Genomic DNA, 18,366 nt, shown 5'->3' on the forward strand with positions numbered 1-18,366 from the left:
ATATTTTATTTTATTTTTAATAAATATAATTTTATTTTATATATTAACTTAATAACATTATATTATCATCTATTAATATAATATCACGTATATTTAAAAAATATATATGTAGTACTTAATATGAAAGAAATAAGATGGATATGACTTTTGTTAAATAGTCAAGTCAAAACAAATGGCCTGTGTGTTATTTCTTATAATAAAAATAATAAAACATTATTTTGGTTGTTATTATTATAATAATAAAATAAAATATAATTAAAAAGGTGATTAAGTTTTAAAAGATATTAAATCGGACAAAATAAAACGAATAAAATTCATAAAATAATTATTTTACTTTTAGAAAACTTTTATTGAATCGTATATATGTTTTAAATCCACTGTTACATTGAAAGTTTCTTATCCATATATGGTTTTATATTAATTTTAAATTATTTGATGATTTTTAAAAATTATACAGTGTACGTTATATATTTAAATATTTTATTATTATATAATTTGATTTATTAAAGTTTTTTATTTGTTTTTTTGACGAATCATGGTGCTAGTAACTCTTTAATCCCAACGTTTCAATTAATTATTCAAGAGAGCAGGGGTAATTCGGGAAATTCACCTCTTTACTTATATTTAAATTCAGCTTTTGCTGGGATTTTTCCAAAACTACTTAAAATATATATATGGACATGGACTGAACTTTTATTATAAAATTAAATTAACTCAAATATTTTGGTTTCTAAGAAATTATATTTTTTCTATAAAAATTAAGAATATAAGGTTATTTTCGTTTATAAAGTAAAGTCAGTTATGTATTTCAACAACCAGGTTATAAATTACTTGAAAATTGATAACTTAAGTAAAAGATTATAATAACTTGTTTAAAAAAGGCTTTAATACCTTTTTGTCCTCATTTTCGTACTGTTTGTTGCGGATGATCCTACACAATGTTCAAAATGGTCTTTTTTTTACCGAATATTTAAAATGGTCATCATTTTCGCAATTCGTGTTTTATTTGGTCATTTTCTGTAACGCCGTTTAAATCATTAACGAAACGTGACATGGTTTGTATTAGGGTGTGTTACGTGTACTGTACATATGGCTATTCCCAAGCTTAGATCAATATCACTTCACAGTACAAATAGTAATTGATGTGATTTGTACATAAATAAAACATTATGATACTTGAATTTCTATTTGAATTTTCTATTTGCTTTAGTTGAATATCTTCTTTTATTCGATTTTTTGAATTGTTTATTTTACAATAGTCGATGATAGTCACAATAAAAATTTCAACGAACTTAGTCAATGAGCTATAATGAGTTATAAAGATCTATCTATAGATAAAAAATACACAAATAAGAAATATCATTTTATGTAAGGAGTATGTTGATTATATAAAAAGTAAGAGGCAACAATTTTTTTCGTTTACCATGGGGAAGGACACTATCGCCAACATAATAACCTATATACGAAATGCTGACATGAATAAAAAAGGAATGGTTCAATTACCTTTTACTAACATTACAGAAAAAACTGTAAAAATACGAAATGTCATTTTGAACATGTTGGGACTAATATCAAACTAATCAAACTAATTATTAAGATGTCATTTTGAACATGGGACTAATATCAACTAATCAAATTAATTAGTCATATGAACAGTACACGTAACACACCCTAATACAAATCGTGCCACTTGTACAATACTTCGTTAATGATTTAAACGGCGTTACAGAAAATGACCAAATAAAATACGAATTGCGAAAATGATGATCATTTTAAACATTCGATAAAAATGAGGACTATTTTAAACATTATGTCAAAATGAGGATCATCCGTAACAAAAACTATGAAAATGAGGACTAAAAAGGTATTTAAACCTTTAAAAAAATACAAGAAAAGAAGAAATTAGACATTTAATGTCTAAAAGCAATGAATAAAGAAAATAGTGCCTTAAAGCTTGAAATTAGTTGATTAAATTGAAAATGCTCAATGTAATACACTAATAAATTAATTGATGGGTGTAAAATAATATTACAGAACATATGTATTATCGCCTTAAAGATCAGGACAATAATTATTTACATTATAAAAAAAATAACTTTTAAACAAAGTTTAAATTAAAAACAAAAAACTGAATATAAAATAATAACTTTCCCAAAAACACACCGTTACTCCAAAAAGTGTTTGTCGACGGTGTCGAAGGATCTTTCGCTAAGCGCCGGGCACCTATGAAGGTTATCAGGTAATGGCTGGATTTCATTCCAACACTGCTTACTTAATTTGATGTCTTTCTCTGTATTAATGTTTTTGTTCTGTCTTTTTTGGTTTATTTAAATACTTGTTTTCGTCTTCACTAATTGGTTTGATTCCGTTAGTGTATAATGTTTCTCTTGCTGGTCTGAATTTCTTAATCCTTCTTAGGTTTAAGCTTACTGGCTGTGGTTTATCTCTGCGATATCATTATCTATCATTACCAGTTGGTGATCGCTGCAATATATATGCTTAGATTGATATGAACAGAACCAATTCCTGGTCACTGATAAATTTTTCCATTAAAGTCAACTTTTGCAGTTAATTTTTTTTTTTTTGAAATCCAGATGAGAGGGAGATTTTATAAATCTAAGCACATACAATCAATTAATTTAGTTTCTCTTACTTGTTAAAGAAGAAAACAGGCTAAATTCAAACAAAAAGGGGTGAATTGGTTTGAAAACAACAATGATTATTTTCAAGGTTTAAAAAATATATTAGACATTTTTATGAATCTCTTTGACATAATTGGAGTGAGATGCATTGTTAACTACCAAAACAATTAAAAAATAAATAAAACTAAAGACAAGAAAATTAAGACACTCAATCAGCTCATATCTTACCACATATATTAATTACAATAGAATCAACAAATTTATCAGAAAGATATCACCTGAAAATTGATTTTACAAACAAAAACCCTATAGTCAATGAACAAACCCCTTAATCTTTCATCTTCTTGCCAAACTTGATTTCAGCATTATGACTACTCTAAAAAACTCTCACTCTCTCGTTCTTCCAATGTTGGAATATCATAAAGTTGTTTTCAAATGAGAGATGCAAGATTTAAAGAAATTTGATATAACTGAATTAATCGATTATCTTAAAAGTCAGATTGATCTATTTGCAAAGCCTAGAAACTGACTGAAACTTATATTAATTGATTAATAATACTAGTTCTTAATTAATTGACTAAATGCGAGAGCTAATCTTGTTTACATATAAGATATTAATCGATTATTGTTAAGTACATAATCCATTAAATGTGAAAGTAAGAAAGTCACACTTGTACCCGTTATTGAATTAATTGATCATATTAGGACTTAATCGATTGAATGCGTATTCTAGTTGTCTTATTGTGATGTTTTGAACAAAGCGTACCTAAATTAATACTAATAAATTATTACATTATTATATTGATTAAGATTGATTAAAGGGATTATTATTGGCTGTACACGTATGCTAAGACTTACAAAGAACACACAAAGTCTAATGCTAGTATATCTAAGACACACATCTCTACTAAAATCTGAACATCATCAAAAACTGCAGCAACTCCCTTCTTTAAGACATGGTAATACTGTTTTTTTTTTCCTGCAAGTGTTTCCTTTAAAATTTATAAACGCGTGCCCTTGATTATTTGCACTTATTAAAAATCCCCACTTTTTTGTGAAAATTCAGCTGGCTTGACTTCAACATTTTGTATGTGTTGCCAATGAGGGGAAATTAAGGTGTACAGTAGCACACTGATGGTGCCTCAGTGAAATGTTTAACTTGTTAGCTGCTACTGCATTTTGTGAGAGCATGCCATTAATGTTATGTTACCATTGTTTGACAGGGTCCACATTTGTCTGTCTCAATTTGAAGATTCACATTTGTCTAACTCAAATTTGACATGAATTGATGTAGATTTTGGAAATTTATATCACAAGCTTGGAAACTGCTTTTATGTTCTTGACATGCAACTAGAATCAGTTTCTATTCCCTGTTGATGTATTGTTCATTCAAATCAAAGGGTACTTGGGTGTTTGTTTAATAATGTTTTAAATATTGATAAATAAGCCCAAGGAAGATGAGAAAGAAGAAGAAGCCCCTGGTGTTTATGGATGTGTCCATTGATGGAGATCCTGTTGAAAGGATGGTTTTCAAGGTACTTTCTTGGTTGTATGTTTACTGTTTATGCTGCAACATTTGCAATGGTAAACCTAATGATAATTCTCCCTTGCAGCTTTTATCCAATGTTGCTCCCATGACTGCAGAAAACTTTCGTGCATTATGTACAGGTATTATAAAACTGATTTGTGTGAGGAATTACATGTACTTAGACATGCTTATGATCAATGAGTTACCAATTCCTGATTTCCTCCCTTTCTGTATGAAATTTTCATTCTGTGTTCAGGAGAAAAAGGTACGAGTCCAAATACTGGAAAACCACTTGACTACAAGGGTTCTTTCTTCCATCAGGTTATAAAAGGTTCTATTGTGCAGGTTTGTTGTTCCATTTATTCTTGTATCTAGATTGTTATATGGTAGTTGCATGTATGTCTTGTTGTGGTTGAGCATGGTTTAGTAGTGGTCCATTACCCCCTTGTTGTAGGATACACTGGGTTGATGGCCCCGAATGCTTTTCTAGTGATACAGTTTTAAGGTTGTGCATCTTATGTTGTTCATCCTTGTTCTAGAAGTTTCAAGAAACCAAGCCTCATTTTTTATGTATTGTAGTAGTGTTATGTGTACTAATGGCTGGTTTTGGTTTTACAGGGAGGAGACTTTGTCAATCGAAATGGTATTTTTTCTATGTATCCATTGCATCTCAATGAGTTACCTTACCTTACCTTACCCATTTTTTTAAGGTTGCAATTTGATACTAGCTATGTGGTCACATTTTTTATGCTTTATTATTCGATAATTTAGTAGTTCAGGTTACCGGCCTATTTCCATTTGAGCATTTCCTGTGACAATGGTTATTTATTTTTTAAGTCAGTTAAGAACGGTTAGAAGTGGAATTTAAACCTAATTCAGGTTAGAGTCTATCTTAGCGAAATTTTTTGGATATATTGTTTCATCCGTTATTAGGTCGTTATCGGATCATCCATTGCTAATTCCACGCATGCGATGTATATTCCTCAATGTGAGGAGATGTGTTGAAAGTTCCACATTAGATAGAGATAAGACAATTTTATAGTATACAAGTTGGATGCAAATCTCACCTTACAAGTCGGTTTTTGGGATAAAGTTAGACATAAAGTCTACTTCTAGCTTGAATATATAACAAAGTTTTTCATGTTACATGAACAAAGTTTGGCCTGTTATTGGGATGAGTGATATAGCTATCTAATTTGTTAATTTTGTATTAGTCTTTTAAACATTGCGAGATATTTTCCATGCTTTGCAGGGACTGGTGGAGAAAGCATATATGGTTACAAGTTCCCGGGTGAGAATGCTAAGTCACAATCAAGAGCATATTCTGTCATGAATGTTGTACTATAGCGATATATTCTGAAACCAATAATTACGAAACACGGAGGAAGGGAAAACATAAAAGATCTTCAAAAGACCGAAGGAAAATGAAAAGATACTACTCATCTGAATTTGGGAGCTTTTCAGATTCTGACACGAAATCTTCACAATCCAAGGTAAACAAAAATTGTTCTCCTTTAGAAACAACATGTTTTATACAGAGGAATTTACTAAACTTTGTTTCATGGTTATATTTATAGAACCAAAGTGTGATGCAAAAATTAATGGACAACATCTTAAATCTTTATGATAAAATCTATAGTTTTTTTTCTATATCATAATAGTATGTTAGAAATTTAAAAGCACAGCATAAACTTTTGAGAACTAATTATTCAATTCCAAATAGCAGGAACTTCTGCAAATGGTTTCAGCAATATTAGAAGCGCAACGGGAAGGATCATCTGAAGCTAATAGTGAAGTAACACTGACGAAAGGAAAAAAGAAGAAATCTTCAAAAGAGAGAAGGAAAAGGAGAAAATACTACTCATCTGAATCAGGAAGATCGTCGGATCCTGACACACAATCATCAGAAACTGAGATAAATAAATCAAAAATGGATAATGATGGATTTTCTGAGGAGATAAATAAATCAGAAATGGAAACAGATGGATTTTCTGCGGACCATCATGGATCATTGGAGAAGGGAAAACATTTAAAATATGCAGAAGAGGAACGAGAAAGGATAGAAATCTTCTCAGGAAGCTCTTCAGATTATTACATGAAAGTTTCAGCTGAGTCAGATATGTCCTCATCATCTGTCATATAATGCTCGTAAAACAAGTATTTTCTGGTTTACTCAAGTTTAGGCTAAACGCTGAAACTGTTCGAACTTTGTCTTTGTTAAATAAATTGTGATCTGGTATTGTTTGATCAATTCTGAGAGTTGGTTTATCCAATTACTACTTTTAAATGCTTTATTAGTTGTGACAGTAAGCGGTAGATAGGTCCTGAGTTTGTTTTTTTTTTATACAATTGGTTATTTGTGCGTATTGCCTATAAATATGGCTTCTTATTACTCTCTTACGTACATTCACACAATTTTTTTACCCCAATGACACGGTTTCCTTTTTTATTATCCTAGGTACCATACTTTTGATTATATTTATCTGGGTAGCATTCTTTTTTAACTAGGTGAGAATTCGGTCCTCAGGACACAAATCCTAATTTACAAATAGTCGTTTTCTTTTTAAATCTAGTCAGAATTTGATCTTCGGTGACCCGAATTTTGAACTAGATTTTTATTTATTTTTTGTTTTTTTATAAATAAATTAGAATTAAGATTTTTTAATTTTTTTTAATAAAATTGATTTAAGAGTTAATTTTTTTTGTCTTTTTGTTAAAAATGTTGAATTAGAAGTTAAATTTATTAAAAAAAAAAATAGATTTAGTATTGTGTTTTTAGTTATTTTATGTATTATTTGAAAAAATAAAAAAATAAATATTATTTTCTTTTCTTTTTGAATATGTTGATTTAAAAATTGATTTTGTATTGTGGAGTAAGTTATTTTATGTGTAATTTGAAAATATAAAAGTCAATTTAATTTAATTTAATTTAAAAATATAAAAGTCAATTTGAAAACATCACTATAAAAGTTGACGTATATTTGAAATAAATGGCCTCAGTTCCACCTTTTAATCATCACAAAACTTGTCAATTTTATTGGGAGGTGCCAAAGTTGATTTATTATATTAGTCTTATAAAATGTGACAAATACTTCAATTGAGATAACGTGTCAATTCAAAAATTTATTCTCACAATTGTAAAAGCTGACAGATATTTCAAATAAATGACCTCACTTACACTTTCCCATTATGACAAGACCTGTCAACTTTATTGGAAAGTGCGAAGGCTAATTTATTAACCTGGACCTATAAAAGCTAACAGATAATACAATTGGAAGAATGTGCGAATTCAGAACGTACATCTTTTCACACATGTTTAAAACGTATACCATAGGTTAACACTTATGTAGTCATGAATAAGCAAAAATATTGCGCAGTGGTAGTGAAGAAGAAATATAGAAACATGTATTTTCCTTTTCCAAACAACAAAAATGGGCAAACTAGACTCACTACTCACTTAAAGGAATGAGTATGAAGATTTAACTTTATCACATGAACTCAAGACATGGAAGTGCCACTATTGAAGTTATTGAAAAAATAGAAATTCATGTGCAATGCATTGCACGTGTGTTAGCATTTATCAAGTCACGGGTTGACACATAGTAAGGGGATGAATTCATATGTTGTTGATTAAATTACAAAAATTTCATTCCTTGGCTCACCAACATATACTCCCTATTGGTAATGAAGAGAGTGAAGATTGAAATAGGTTTTGTACATCCTTTCACACATGTTCAAAACGTATACCACATGTTTACACTTATGTAATCATGCGTAAACAAAAATATTGCACAATAGTAGTGAAAAAGAAGAAATATAGACACCTTTTATTTTCCTTTTCCAAAACACAAAGAGGGACAAATTTGGACCCACTCGAAGGAATAAGAATATGAAGATTAACTCTATCACATTAACTCAAGACATGAAAGTGTCACTACTGAAGTTATCGAAGAAAGAAAAATTCATGTCCAATGAGAAAACCCTCAACGTTGGGACGAAGAAGAAAAAGGATTTTTAGAAAAATATGATTTTTAGAAAACCCACACTGTTGGGATGAAGAAGAAGACTAGGGGTTTTTAGAAAAATATTATTTTTATAAAACTCACACCGTTAGGACAAAGAAGAAGAAGAGAGGTTTTTAAAAAAATAAGGTTTTTAGAAAACCCACACCATTGGGACGAAGAAGAAGAGGGTTTTTAGAAAAATAGGATTTGAATACGAAGAACAACGATTAAGACAAAGATTAACGCTGTTGAAGAAGACCAACAAGATGCTCTTCGGTCCATCAGTTTGCACTCGCACTTCCCGCTTTTTCTTTTTCAATTTGCATTTGCACCTTTTTGTTTTTTCTCTTCTTGCTTTCTTCCATAGATAACCAATGTGAAAATCGAAAAAGATTAAAAGAATTGAAAGTGACAATGCTACATTAGATTGTGAGAGAAGTTGTAAATAAATGAATGTTACTATATCATTTTTCAAAATAAATAATACACCACCACCTCAAACATTATACATTAATTGTTTTTACTTTAGTTACCTCTATTATAATTAATTTTTTTTTTCCAAAATCACTATTATAAAAAAAATTAATCAACAAAGTAAAAAAATAAATAAATAAATTGACTTTTATATTTTCAAATTACACATAAAATAATTTACTACACAGTACAAAATCGATTTTTAAATCAACAAATTCAAAAAATAAAATAAAATAATATTTATTTTTTTATTTTTTCAAATAATATACATAAAATAACTAAAAACACAATACTAAATATATTTTTTAAAAAATAAATTTAACCTCTAATTCAACATTTTTTACAAAAACAAAAGAAATTAACTCTTAAATCTATTTTATTAACAAAATTCAAAAATCTTAATTCTAACTTATTTATATAAAAACAAAAAAAAGAAATAAAAATCCAGTTCAGAATTCAAATTCCTAAGACCGAATCTTAACCGGAATTTAAAAAAAAAAAACTATATTAGAATTTGTGTCTTAAAGACCGAATTCTCACCTACCCAAAAAAACAATGCTATCCAGGTAAATATTATCAACAATATGCTATTTGGGATAATAAAAAAGGAAACCATGGGTAAGAAAATCACATTTACACACTCTCTTATGAACTTGAGATAAAGGTTTGGTCAGAATATCAAGCAGGAATATGACAAACAAGTAAAGATTGATTATATAGATTTGGTCAAAATATCAACAATTTAATCAGCAACATGAATGCTGTAATATTGATTTAAGTTGTTGTAATATTGATCATGCAAATAATGCATGTTGTGAATTCCAATTAATTAATACTGCAATTAGGTGCCACAATTTTTTATGTTCACGCGTGGCTTCGTTGTGGTTTTTTATGCTGATTATATCATTTTTTTTTTGTTAAATCTAATATTTTATAACTAAACTATTTTTTGTTTTAAATATTTTGTTAATTTTAAGCATCAACTTTGAGCAATATTCGTTAATTTTCTTTGAATTCTTAATATTATGATCATATATATTAATTTGGCAGGCACAGTCATTATGTAGGATAAATTATTAAAATACCATGAAGATGTGAGATTACAAAATTATGAATTAAGTATTCACATATATATTTTGATATATCTTTTAAATATGAAATTAATGAGAGATTATAACTCCAATTAAGCAAATTACATTTCATTAATATATACATGATTTTATATACCTTCTATATTTCGATGAATTTTTAACGAGTTTTTATTTTTTATTTTTTATTGGAAGTTAATTATATAAGTCCCTTTCCAACATGATTTTTTAATTATTTAATTGATTTGTTTTACAAATTTATTGTAATAATTTTAATTATATTTTTGAAGTTACTTTGTTAAAGTGTTTCTTTCTTTGTTTTCTTAATTTTATTTTTTTAATTTGATGTTTTTTCGTTTGTCTTCAAATTTATTGTTGTTTTATTTAGAGTTTTCTTTTACTTGACCTCTTTAGTTGAATATATATCTGCTACATGTTTCACATTTATATGATTTTTTTTATAGGTTGATTATGTTTGTTTTAAAATTGAAAAGGATTTTGAGGAGAAAAATATGTCTAACTTTTATAAAACAATACACGAATAATTTGAATATAAATATTTAATGAATTAATGCACGAGTAATAATATTCTATACTTTTTTTTCAGTATTATGATTTAAAAAGCCATTAAAATGGATTGCAAAACTGACATTTCTTCTTCTCTTTGAATTTGTGAATTATTTTAAAATGAAACTCTTTTGTTTTCTTCTTAAGGAAAAGTGGTATATTAAGAGTAATGATAAAAACATTAAAAAATAGAGAAAAACTAAACTTAAAGTCGATAAATATATTTTCAATAATAGATATTTTAATTTTAAATTTGATAAACATGGTGAGCTTTAAATGACATTTTTTATTTATTTATTTTTGTTATTGTTTTTGACAACATCCTTGCTTTGGGTCTGTATTAAATTAGTTGAACAGTTTGTGAATAGTTAATTATTGTTTGTTTCTTTTTTATGTATTAATATTTGATATAAAGTAATGTCTACACATATGTTGATTATAAACTATTTAACATTACGAGATTTATATATCGATTTTAGATATATATATATATATATATATATATATATATATATTAATTTATTTTACATTTGCATACATTAAACACTTATATATGTCTGCTTCCTTATTTGTAGACAATAAAAAAACAAAATTGAAAGCCATTTTTTTAAAAGAGGAAACATAATAAGTGCACAAAATAAAGATCAAGAAATAAAAAAACATATATATATTTGAGTTATTAATTTCAAATGACAAATCTTCTTTCATTTATCAATTTTTTATAATGGTAACATTTTTTTTTGCTATTTAATTCCTTATTTAAATTGTTTTGTGAAAATTATCAAAATAATTAATTTAGTGGAAAATAAAGAAATATAAGTTCTTATATTATTTTTTAATCTATTTATTTTTTTTATTTTACCTTCATCAACTTGTAACATAACATGGCATTAATTTGAAATTTGAAGTTATAAGAAACCACTAAAACAGATAGGGAACAGTGACGCGGGAAAATGTTGAAAGAAGATGCTCGCAATTTGGCGCGCTTGTATAAACTTTTCCCGCTAAAGAAAGCTTATAGATCTGTTATCTTCTCCATTCCCCCATTGCAGAATCACAGTTTCTTCTTCAACCTTCAAGTTCCTCTTCATTCTTCTCTCACTCTCGCAACAAAAATGCCCGTCATCGCTGCAAAACGCTCGTTGCGATCTCACCCTTCCTCGCCTCCCCGCAAATCGCCCCGCCGATGCACCGCGGCAACCGCCAATTCCTCCCCCAATGTAATTCTCAAATCTCTAATTCCCCTACATACTCTCTCTCATCTCTTTCAATTCCTGTGATTAACCGATTGCTTGTCGTTCGTTTGCAGGTAAACAGTTTCGGCACAGATGAAAACCAAGCTGATCCGGCAGTTGTGAAACCCAGGTGGAATCCCAAAGGTAAGATTCGAGATACTTTTCTTTCTCGCTGTCTTTTTTTAGAGGTGATTTTGATTTTTTTTAGTGTTGACTGAATAATAGATGGTGAGCAAATAAAGGCGGTGAAGCTAGCATTGCATTTGTCCACTGCGCCACCTTCGGTTGTGTGCCGTGAGGAGGAGCAGAATGTTGTTTTGGAGTTCTGCAAAGGGTGCGTTGAACAGAAAAAGGCTGGGAGTCTTTATATATGCGGGTGTCCCGGAACCGGGAAATCTTTGTCTATGGAGAAAGTGAAAGAGCAATTACTCAATTGGGCTAAGGAGGTATGGTGTAATTGTTTGTTTCACGCTCTTGGTGCTGTTACGGATTGATGATTTCCGCATGCTGCAGAAATATTAAAAGCTAATTATCCCTTGATTGTTGATATGCCTAATATGCCATCTAGTATGCTTGTTTGACATGTTCCTTGACTAATCATGAGGAAGAATTATGTGTCATACTTGCCCATTGAATATAATTGACCGAAGAAACATTAAATTAGATCTTTCACTTTGATTGTTCTATCTGGAGCCACAGTGTGTTTTGTGTTCTTTTGCTAATACGATCTTGACTATCTAATTTTCAGGCAGGTCTCCCGCTGCCCGATGTTTTATCTGTAAACTGTACAACTCTTGCCAGCACATCGGATATTTTCACAAAGGTAGGAATGTTGGTGCGCATTTAATTACACTGAAGTTAACATTATCAGTTGACTGACATAGTGGCTTTTCTATCAGATGATTGGGTTGAACCAAGCGCAGGGTAAAAAGGTTTCAGCCTCGCCCTTACAGCAACTTCATAACATGTATTCTCAGAAATCATCTATCAAAAACATGACGTAAGAAATATATCCCTGCCTACTATATTTTTTCAAATTAAATATAATATAAACTGACATGTATACATGTTTTCTACTTGGTTGTTATCAAAGAAGTAATATACCTTCATTGTAACAGATTGATAGTAGCTGACGAATTAGATTATTTGATAACCAAAGACAGAGCCGTTCTTCATGATCTTTTCATGCTCACTACCTTTCCTTTTTCCAGATGTATATTAATAGGTAATTTTCTCAAAAGTGCAAAACTGATGTTTCCACCTCGTGGTTAATAAATCAGTCTGGGTAATTCAAGACTAATCCTGTTTGTTTATACAGGTGTAGCTAATGCAATTGACTTAGCTGATCGTTTTCTTCCAAGACTTACATCATTAAATTGTGAGTAAATTAAGTCAATAATTTTATATAAAAATTTCTCATTTTATATGCATCTCATTGACAATAACATTGGAGCTATCCTACTTGTGTAAACCATTGGAAACTATTTTATTGTCTTTTTTAATCTTTTCTGTTTGTTTTGTTCTAGGCAAGCCTATTGTTGTAAATTTCCAGGCTTACTCGAAAGATCAGATCCTCAAGATTCTCGAAGAAAGGGTAAAGGTAAGATTGTTGTTATTAAAATTGGGTTATAGATTTATGTTTCTCCATCTTTAATCATGACTACTGGAACAAAATTGACATTCTGATACTCTGTTAAAATGTTTACTGACTTGGTGGAAAAAATGTGAAGCAAATCCTGCATTTCTTGTTGAATATTTTTCTTAACAACTTTTTATTTCTCCACTAGGAACTTCCTTACAGTGTCTTTCAACAGCAGGCCCTGGAACTATGTGCTAGGGTGAGTCAAATATGCTTGACAAAATAATTCCAGACCATGCTACCTTTTTTATTCTTTACGTAAAATGATTCGAGTCCCATTTTACTGCTGACGAATTTGACGTTGAAATAAATAAGCTAACGACAAGTGAACAGCAGTTCTTTCCTAATTCATCTTGAAATAGCGTGGAGTCTAATTAGCACTGTATTTTGCAGAAAGTTGCAGCATCATCCGGAGACATGCGAAATGCCCTTTCTATATGCCGGTTAGTCATTTATTATTATTATTATTATTTTCTCTTTATGCCCGTGAGATCATGAATAAGAATATCCATGATTATTCATCTAAAATGGTAATTTTTATTTATAGAAAAAGTAGAAATGGATCTTTATTACAAATCCAGAATCCTACCAAATTTAAGTAACCGTACTTGAACTTGAACATGGAATAGGTGCAGGGAATTAAAGTCCAGTGAGTTAGTTAAAATAATAACTAATCTGTACAGTTAAATGTATCTGACAAGAGCAAGAAAACTAGGATAAGGGAAGTTAGTTGGGGTTGTGTGATTAAATTGAGGTTTCAGTTAAAGTTCCCTGCTCGTACTTGAAGCGTTACATTTTGATTAGATTCTTAATTAATATCTGTGTTGTATCGTTCTGGTTCGTAACTGGGGATTGAGGAAGTTCAAGCTGTTATGTCTCAATTTGCTTTGTCAATTTAGCTAGAGCAAAATCCAGCAACAGAACAACTTTAATAGTGCTTTTCTCTTTCCAGGAGTGCAATTGAGATGCTTGAAGCAGAAATTAGAGAATCTGCCTGCAATTTGAACAATTCATTGGAAGAGATATCATTCTCCAAACAAAATCTTCCCACAGCTCCTGATTTTATTAAAAAACGTGAATTTGATATTGTAAGTGTTCAATAATTCGTTCCTCATTTGATTCATTAATAGGATTGAGTATATTTCGTTAAGTTGTGTTCAAACTTTTTAGGTTCAGTGATTGCTCTCGGTTGTTGTCAAGAAATTGATACATTAGTTTTAGTCTGATTTGACTTATCAGTCATCATAGGTATAGGCAACTTAGTTTCATAATAACATGTGCAAAATTTGTTCTAGCTACAATGAACCGTTATTTACTTTCACCAGAGTCTATTGTTATAACCATTCTTAAAGACATCTAAAAACGGCTATATAATACTTTAGATTTATTAAATAAGTAAAGTTTCTTCTATTACTTATCCATCCTACTTTTTAACTAAAGGCCTAAGGTTTTCAAAATAAATTGCAGGTAAGAACTGATCATATGGCTCGTGCCTTGTCCAAGACTTATAGATCACCGGTAGTGGATACGATACAATCATTGCCACATCATCAGCAGGTAACTTGAAAAAGAATGTGCTATGAACTGTAGAGCTAAGGCTTCTATTACCGGAACGAACAAAGATCTTTTCATATGCTTTTTGATGCTATTGTAGGTATAAGTAGCTAATTTCAATCTTAATTATTATCACAACTCTTATAGAGTATTCCAAAGTTTGAATAGCAAAATATGAATGGAAAGTGTCTTACTAAGGCTTTTAACTAAAATACATCAGCAAAAGATACAAAATTCTGCCTGTATAATCTGGATTTTATACCTTTTTTCCGATGAAAAGTTAGAAGATGGGACCTTTGATCAACTATGTGAATTGTAACGAGTTCAAAGTCATTGAAGGGATGGTAACTTGGTAAAATATTAAGTATAGGTGGTTTGAAAAGGCACGTTTAGTCAAATACCAAACTAACCTAATTGCATAAACACTTTTCATACTAGGTATTGGCTCTAACTTTTTCTGGATATGTACTATTTGCAGATTATACTCTGCTCTTCAATGAATCACTTTCGTGGAGCTAAGAAAGATGCAATGCTCGGAGAGGTATGCTTCACACACTCACAAGGTTTTGGTCCATTCTAACCCATATATTGATTTCGAAATTTAAAAATAATGATGGAATGTTGCAGTTGTATAAATCATATGTGGGGATATGCAAATCATCTTTAATTCCTCCAGCAGGAATCTTGGAATTTTCAAACATGTGCAGAGTGTTAAGTGACCAGGTATTTCAAACAATTTGATTAGATTTTGTATTTGTAGATCTATTATGAATTTTCATATTCAAGTATTGCATCAGTAAGGAAAAGTGATAATGAGTAAAATGATATAACTGCAGGGTCTTATTAAACTAGGACAATCTCGAGAGGATAAATTAAGAAGAGTGTCACCTAAAGTAAATGAGGGTGATATTACTTTTGCATTGCAGGTAGTCTTTCTGTCTCCTAAGATCTTATATCATTTCATTTTTATTAATCCTTAATTTAATATACATTTGGAGATTCATGGTTTATCTTAAATTGTTCTCTGCCATTTGAATTCCTTGACGCAGGGAATACGGTTTTTTCACAACTGTCTTAAATGATTCTGATGATAGACCGGTAGTGTTCATTCAACTTGACGTGAGATCAAAGATCCTTCATTGGATTAAGGTTGGAAGCTTTTGTCTAACGTGTTTTTTCTTCCTTACATCAATTTTAAACGTGTCTATCGTCTTCTCTCTACACACTGTTTTAATAACTTGTTTTCCTTGTGCATATGCAGACAAGTTCCTCTGGTTCAAACCGGTGTCTGCATTATATTATATTATATGAAGTGGTATACTCGATTAAAGCATGGAGTTGAAATCACTTCGGCAGATTTTTTGCACAGAAAGCAGAAGCTATTAGGGTATATTTTTTATGCTTTTTTTATTTCTCAAGAACTGGTTCGGGCAGTATGATTTATGTAGCTTACCTCAGGCAGTTGTGGGAAAAGGTTGTATTTTCTCAGGAGCAAAAAATAGCAATAGATACATTAATTTCATACTAATAAATTAATTTTTTTCAGATGTCTTCTCTGTCATTATTTTATATTGAAGTAGCATATTGTAAGAAATTCACCAAATGGTTTCCACTAAAACCAAAGTTAGTTTGAAAATATAGTAAATTAGAAGTGAGTAGGACTAAGGAAATGTGGTGTGATGAGTATATATGCTCTTCAAAGAGAAAAAATAGGAAAAGAATATTCACGGAAATCAAAATAAAAATGACAGATTTATGCATAAATGTTAAGATTTGAGTGAAAAGAATTTATTGTATATTCAACATAATTGATTATATCTTTTTTATATATAATTACATATGAAAACAAGTTATTTATTTCACTATGGTTGATTATGTAATTTAACATAATTGATTAAGTCTTTAATTTTTATATTTTTATTCATGATAATAAAATAAATATATAATGTAATATTATTAAAATACTAATAAAAAAATTGTTTTGGTTGGATCAATCATTTTAATTATAAGCTTTTTATCTAAATATGCTTCTTTTTTTAATTTAACCAATGTCATTTTTTATTGTCTTGTCTTAATAACAATTTAAATAATTCAAATTTCAGATGAAACCAAATGTTTAAATGTTAGAGCATTATATATTTTTTATCGACAATGAAAATTATATTAATAAAAATTATATTAATTGAAAATATTTGGAGTCTTCCAATCTTTTAAAAAACAGTCAGAAAGATAATTTAAACATTAAAATTACACAAATAGGTTTAAGAAGAAAAAAAAACATATACTGTCATAGCGTCATATAAGAGTAACTTAATTGCATTACATATTGCTTACCAATAAAATATTATTTGGTATGTCATAGTAAGCCTATCACCGATATAAAATGATAATATTTGTTTCGTAGTTAAATATTATCTTTTCCCATTTCTTGACTTTTGACTATGATTACGGAAACTAATGTATATTCTGTATTTTTATTTAATATGTTTAATTGGTTTTAAATAAAATATTAGTTATTTTAGCTAATTTTAGCTCCTAATTTTGACATACTTGATATGAAACTCCTCTTACAAAGTACCAATAGCCATGGTCATCAGCATTACCCACAAGTTCTTCATTGTAGCAATCACCTTTCAAGAATTTTTTTTTTGTGTTGCTTTGTGGGTAGTAATAAGTGAATAATGAAACTGTATTTATAGTTGAAAGTGTAGGCTTAATTAACGTTTAAGTATTTTAACTGTTCTTTATTACTTAATGCTAACTTTTCCAGTTTTCATCTGTGCCAATATTTTTAACTTCATTTTTTTACGTTAGCAATTATCAACTGAAAGTTTGGAATTGAAAACTGTAGTTGCATGATGTTATAATGCAATTTCTACGTTTAAAAAATGTACATTTATTAATATTTTTAATTGTAAAATAATTTATACTTCTAAAATTATTCACTGTAAACTTTAGTTATATAAAATAATTATACATATTTTACAATACACATACTAAAATAGTAGTTATCAAAAGAATTTTCAAAAAGTGAAATTAATTAAATACTATTAGTAATAATTATTATATGAGATAAGACTTACCAACACCTACAATCAGTTCAACTGTACTCTATAAATAACTAAAATATTAGTTCACACGAGAATTGTATCTCCGGAAATTTTGTTCCGGAAATGTCAATCCGGAATTCTGAAATCCCTGTTTCGGAATTCAAAATCTGTCAAAAATATTCGATTGATGTTTAGTTCTACGTCATTTAGACGTAAAATTAATTTTTTAATAAAAAACTTGGTTAAAATTAATTTTTTAATACAAAATCAAAATCGATATATATTTAATTTCCAAAATTAATTAAAAGGTAAAAAACCAAACTTAACACGAACATAATGGTGTAGGGCTTCTTATCATTGTAAATAGATGAAATTTGATGTTTAGGCCCAGATGTTTCTTTCAATTTATGTAAATTATATTGTATATGATTTTACGTAAGACACACATTGTATTTCTACGTTGGGATGATTCACATAAAAATTTTGTAAAATAATGTATATCAAAATTTGTTGGATAAGTAATAATTATAATACCACCAACAAAATTTGTATTTTGATTAAATAAAATGAGAAAAAATCGTGACA

General features: G+C 29.1%; 2 protein-coding genes across 2 annotated transcripts; both read left to right on the forward strand.

The window, feature by feature from the left end:
* Positions 1–2,158: 2,158 nt before the first annotated feature.
* LOC114187230 (peptidyl-prolyl cis-trans isomerase CYP95-like) lies at positions 2,159–6,421 on the forward strand. The gene is made up of 7 exons (XM_028075417.2): positions 2,159–2,239; positions 4,090–4,177; positions 4,256–4,310; positions 4,427–4,515; positions 4,789–4,813; positions 5,423–5,663; positions 5,897–6,421. Exons 1-6 carry the CDS (start codon positions 2,226–2,228, stop codon positions 5,515–5,517), a joined length of 366 nt encoding a protein of 121 aa, XP_027931218.1. The 5' UTR covers positions 2,159–2,225; the 3' UTR covers positions 5,518–5,663; positions 5,897–6,421.
* Positions 6,422–11,332: 4,911 nt separating this feature from the next.
* CDC6 (cell division control 6) lies at positions 11,333–16,278 on the forward strand. Its single transcript, XM_028075780.2, has 17 exons — positions 11,333–11,523; positions 11,613–11,682; positions 11,764–11,984; positions 12,287–12,361; positions 12,438–12,538; positions 12,657–12,763; positions 12,857–12,916; positions 13,065–13,138; positions 13,326–13,376; positions 13,571–13,620; positions 14,130–14,265; positions 14,645–14,734; positions 15,210–15,272; positions 15,359–15,454; positions 15,568–15,657; positions 15,781–15,880; positions 15,993–16,278. The coding sequence occupies exons 1-16, from the start codon at positions 11,419–11,421 to the stop codon at positions 15,811–15,813; spliced, it is 1,422 nt and encodes a 473-aa protein (XP_027931581.1). The 5' UTR covers positions 11,333–11,418; the 3' UTR covers positions 15,814–15,880; positions 15,993–16,278.
* Positions 16,279–18,366: the final 2,088 nt, after the last annotated feature.

Source organism: Vigna unguiculata, chromosome 6 (genome assembly GCF_037176805.1).
Source record: "Vigna unguiculata cultivar grain cowpea cultivar isolate G323 ecotype 2 chromosome 6, ASM3717680v1, whole genome shotgun sequence".
Taxonomy (NCBI): Eukaryota; Viridiplantae; Streptophyta; class Magnoliopsida; order Fabales; family Fabaceae; genus Vigna; species Vigna unguiculata.

Coding starts and splice junctions, on each gene's coding strand:
- LOC114187230 (XM_028075417.2), top strand. Junction 4,311..4,426: donor CTTTCGTGCATTATGTACAG/GTATTATAAAAC, acceptor TTCTGTGTTCAG/GAGAAAAAGGTACGAGTCCA. Junction 4,814..5,422: donor AGACTTTGTCAATCGAAATG/GTATTTTTTCTA, acceptor CATGCTTTGCAG/GGACTGGTGGAGAAAGCATA.
- CDC6 (XM_028075780.2), top strand. CDS start 11,419: ATGCCCGTCATCGCTGCAAAACGCTCGTTGCGATCTCACCCTTCCTCG. Junction 11,683..11,763: donor ACCCAGGTGGAATCCCAAAG/GTAAGATTCGAG, acceptor ACTGAATAATAG/ATGGTGAGCAAATAAAGGCG. Junction 12,917..13,064: donor AAGACTTACATCATTAAATT/GTGAGTAAATTA, acceptor GTTTTGTTCTAG/GCAAGCCTATTGTTGTAAAT.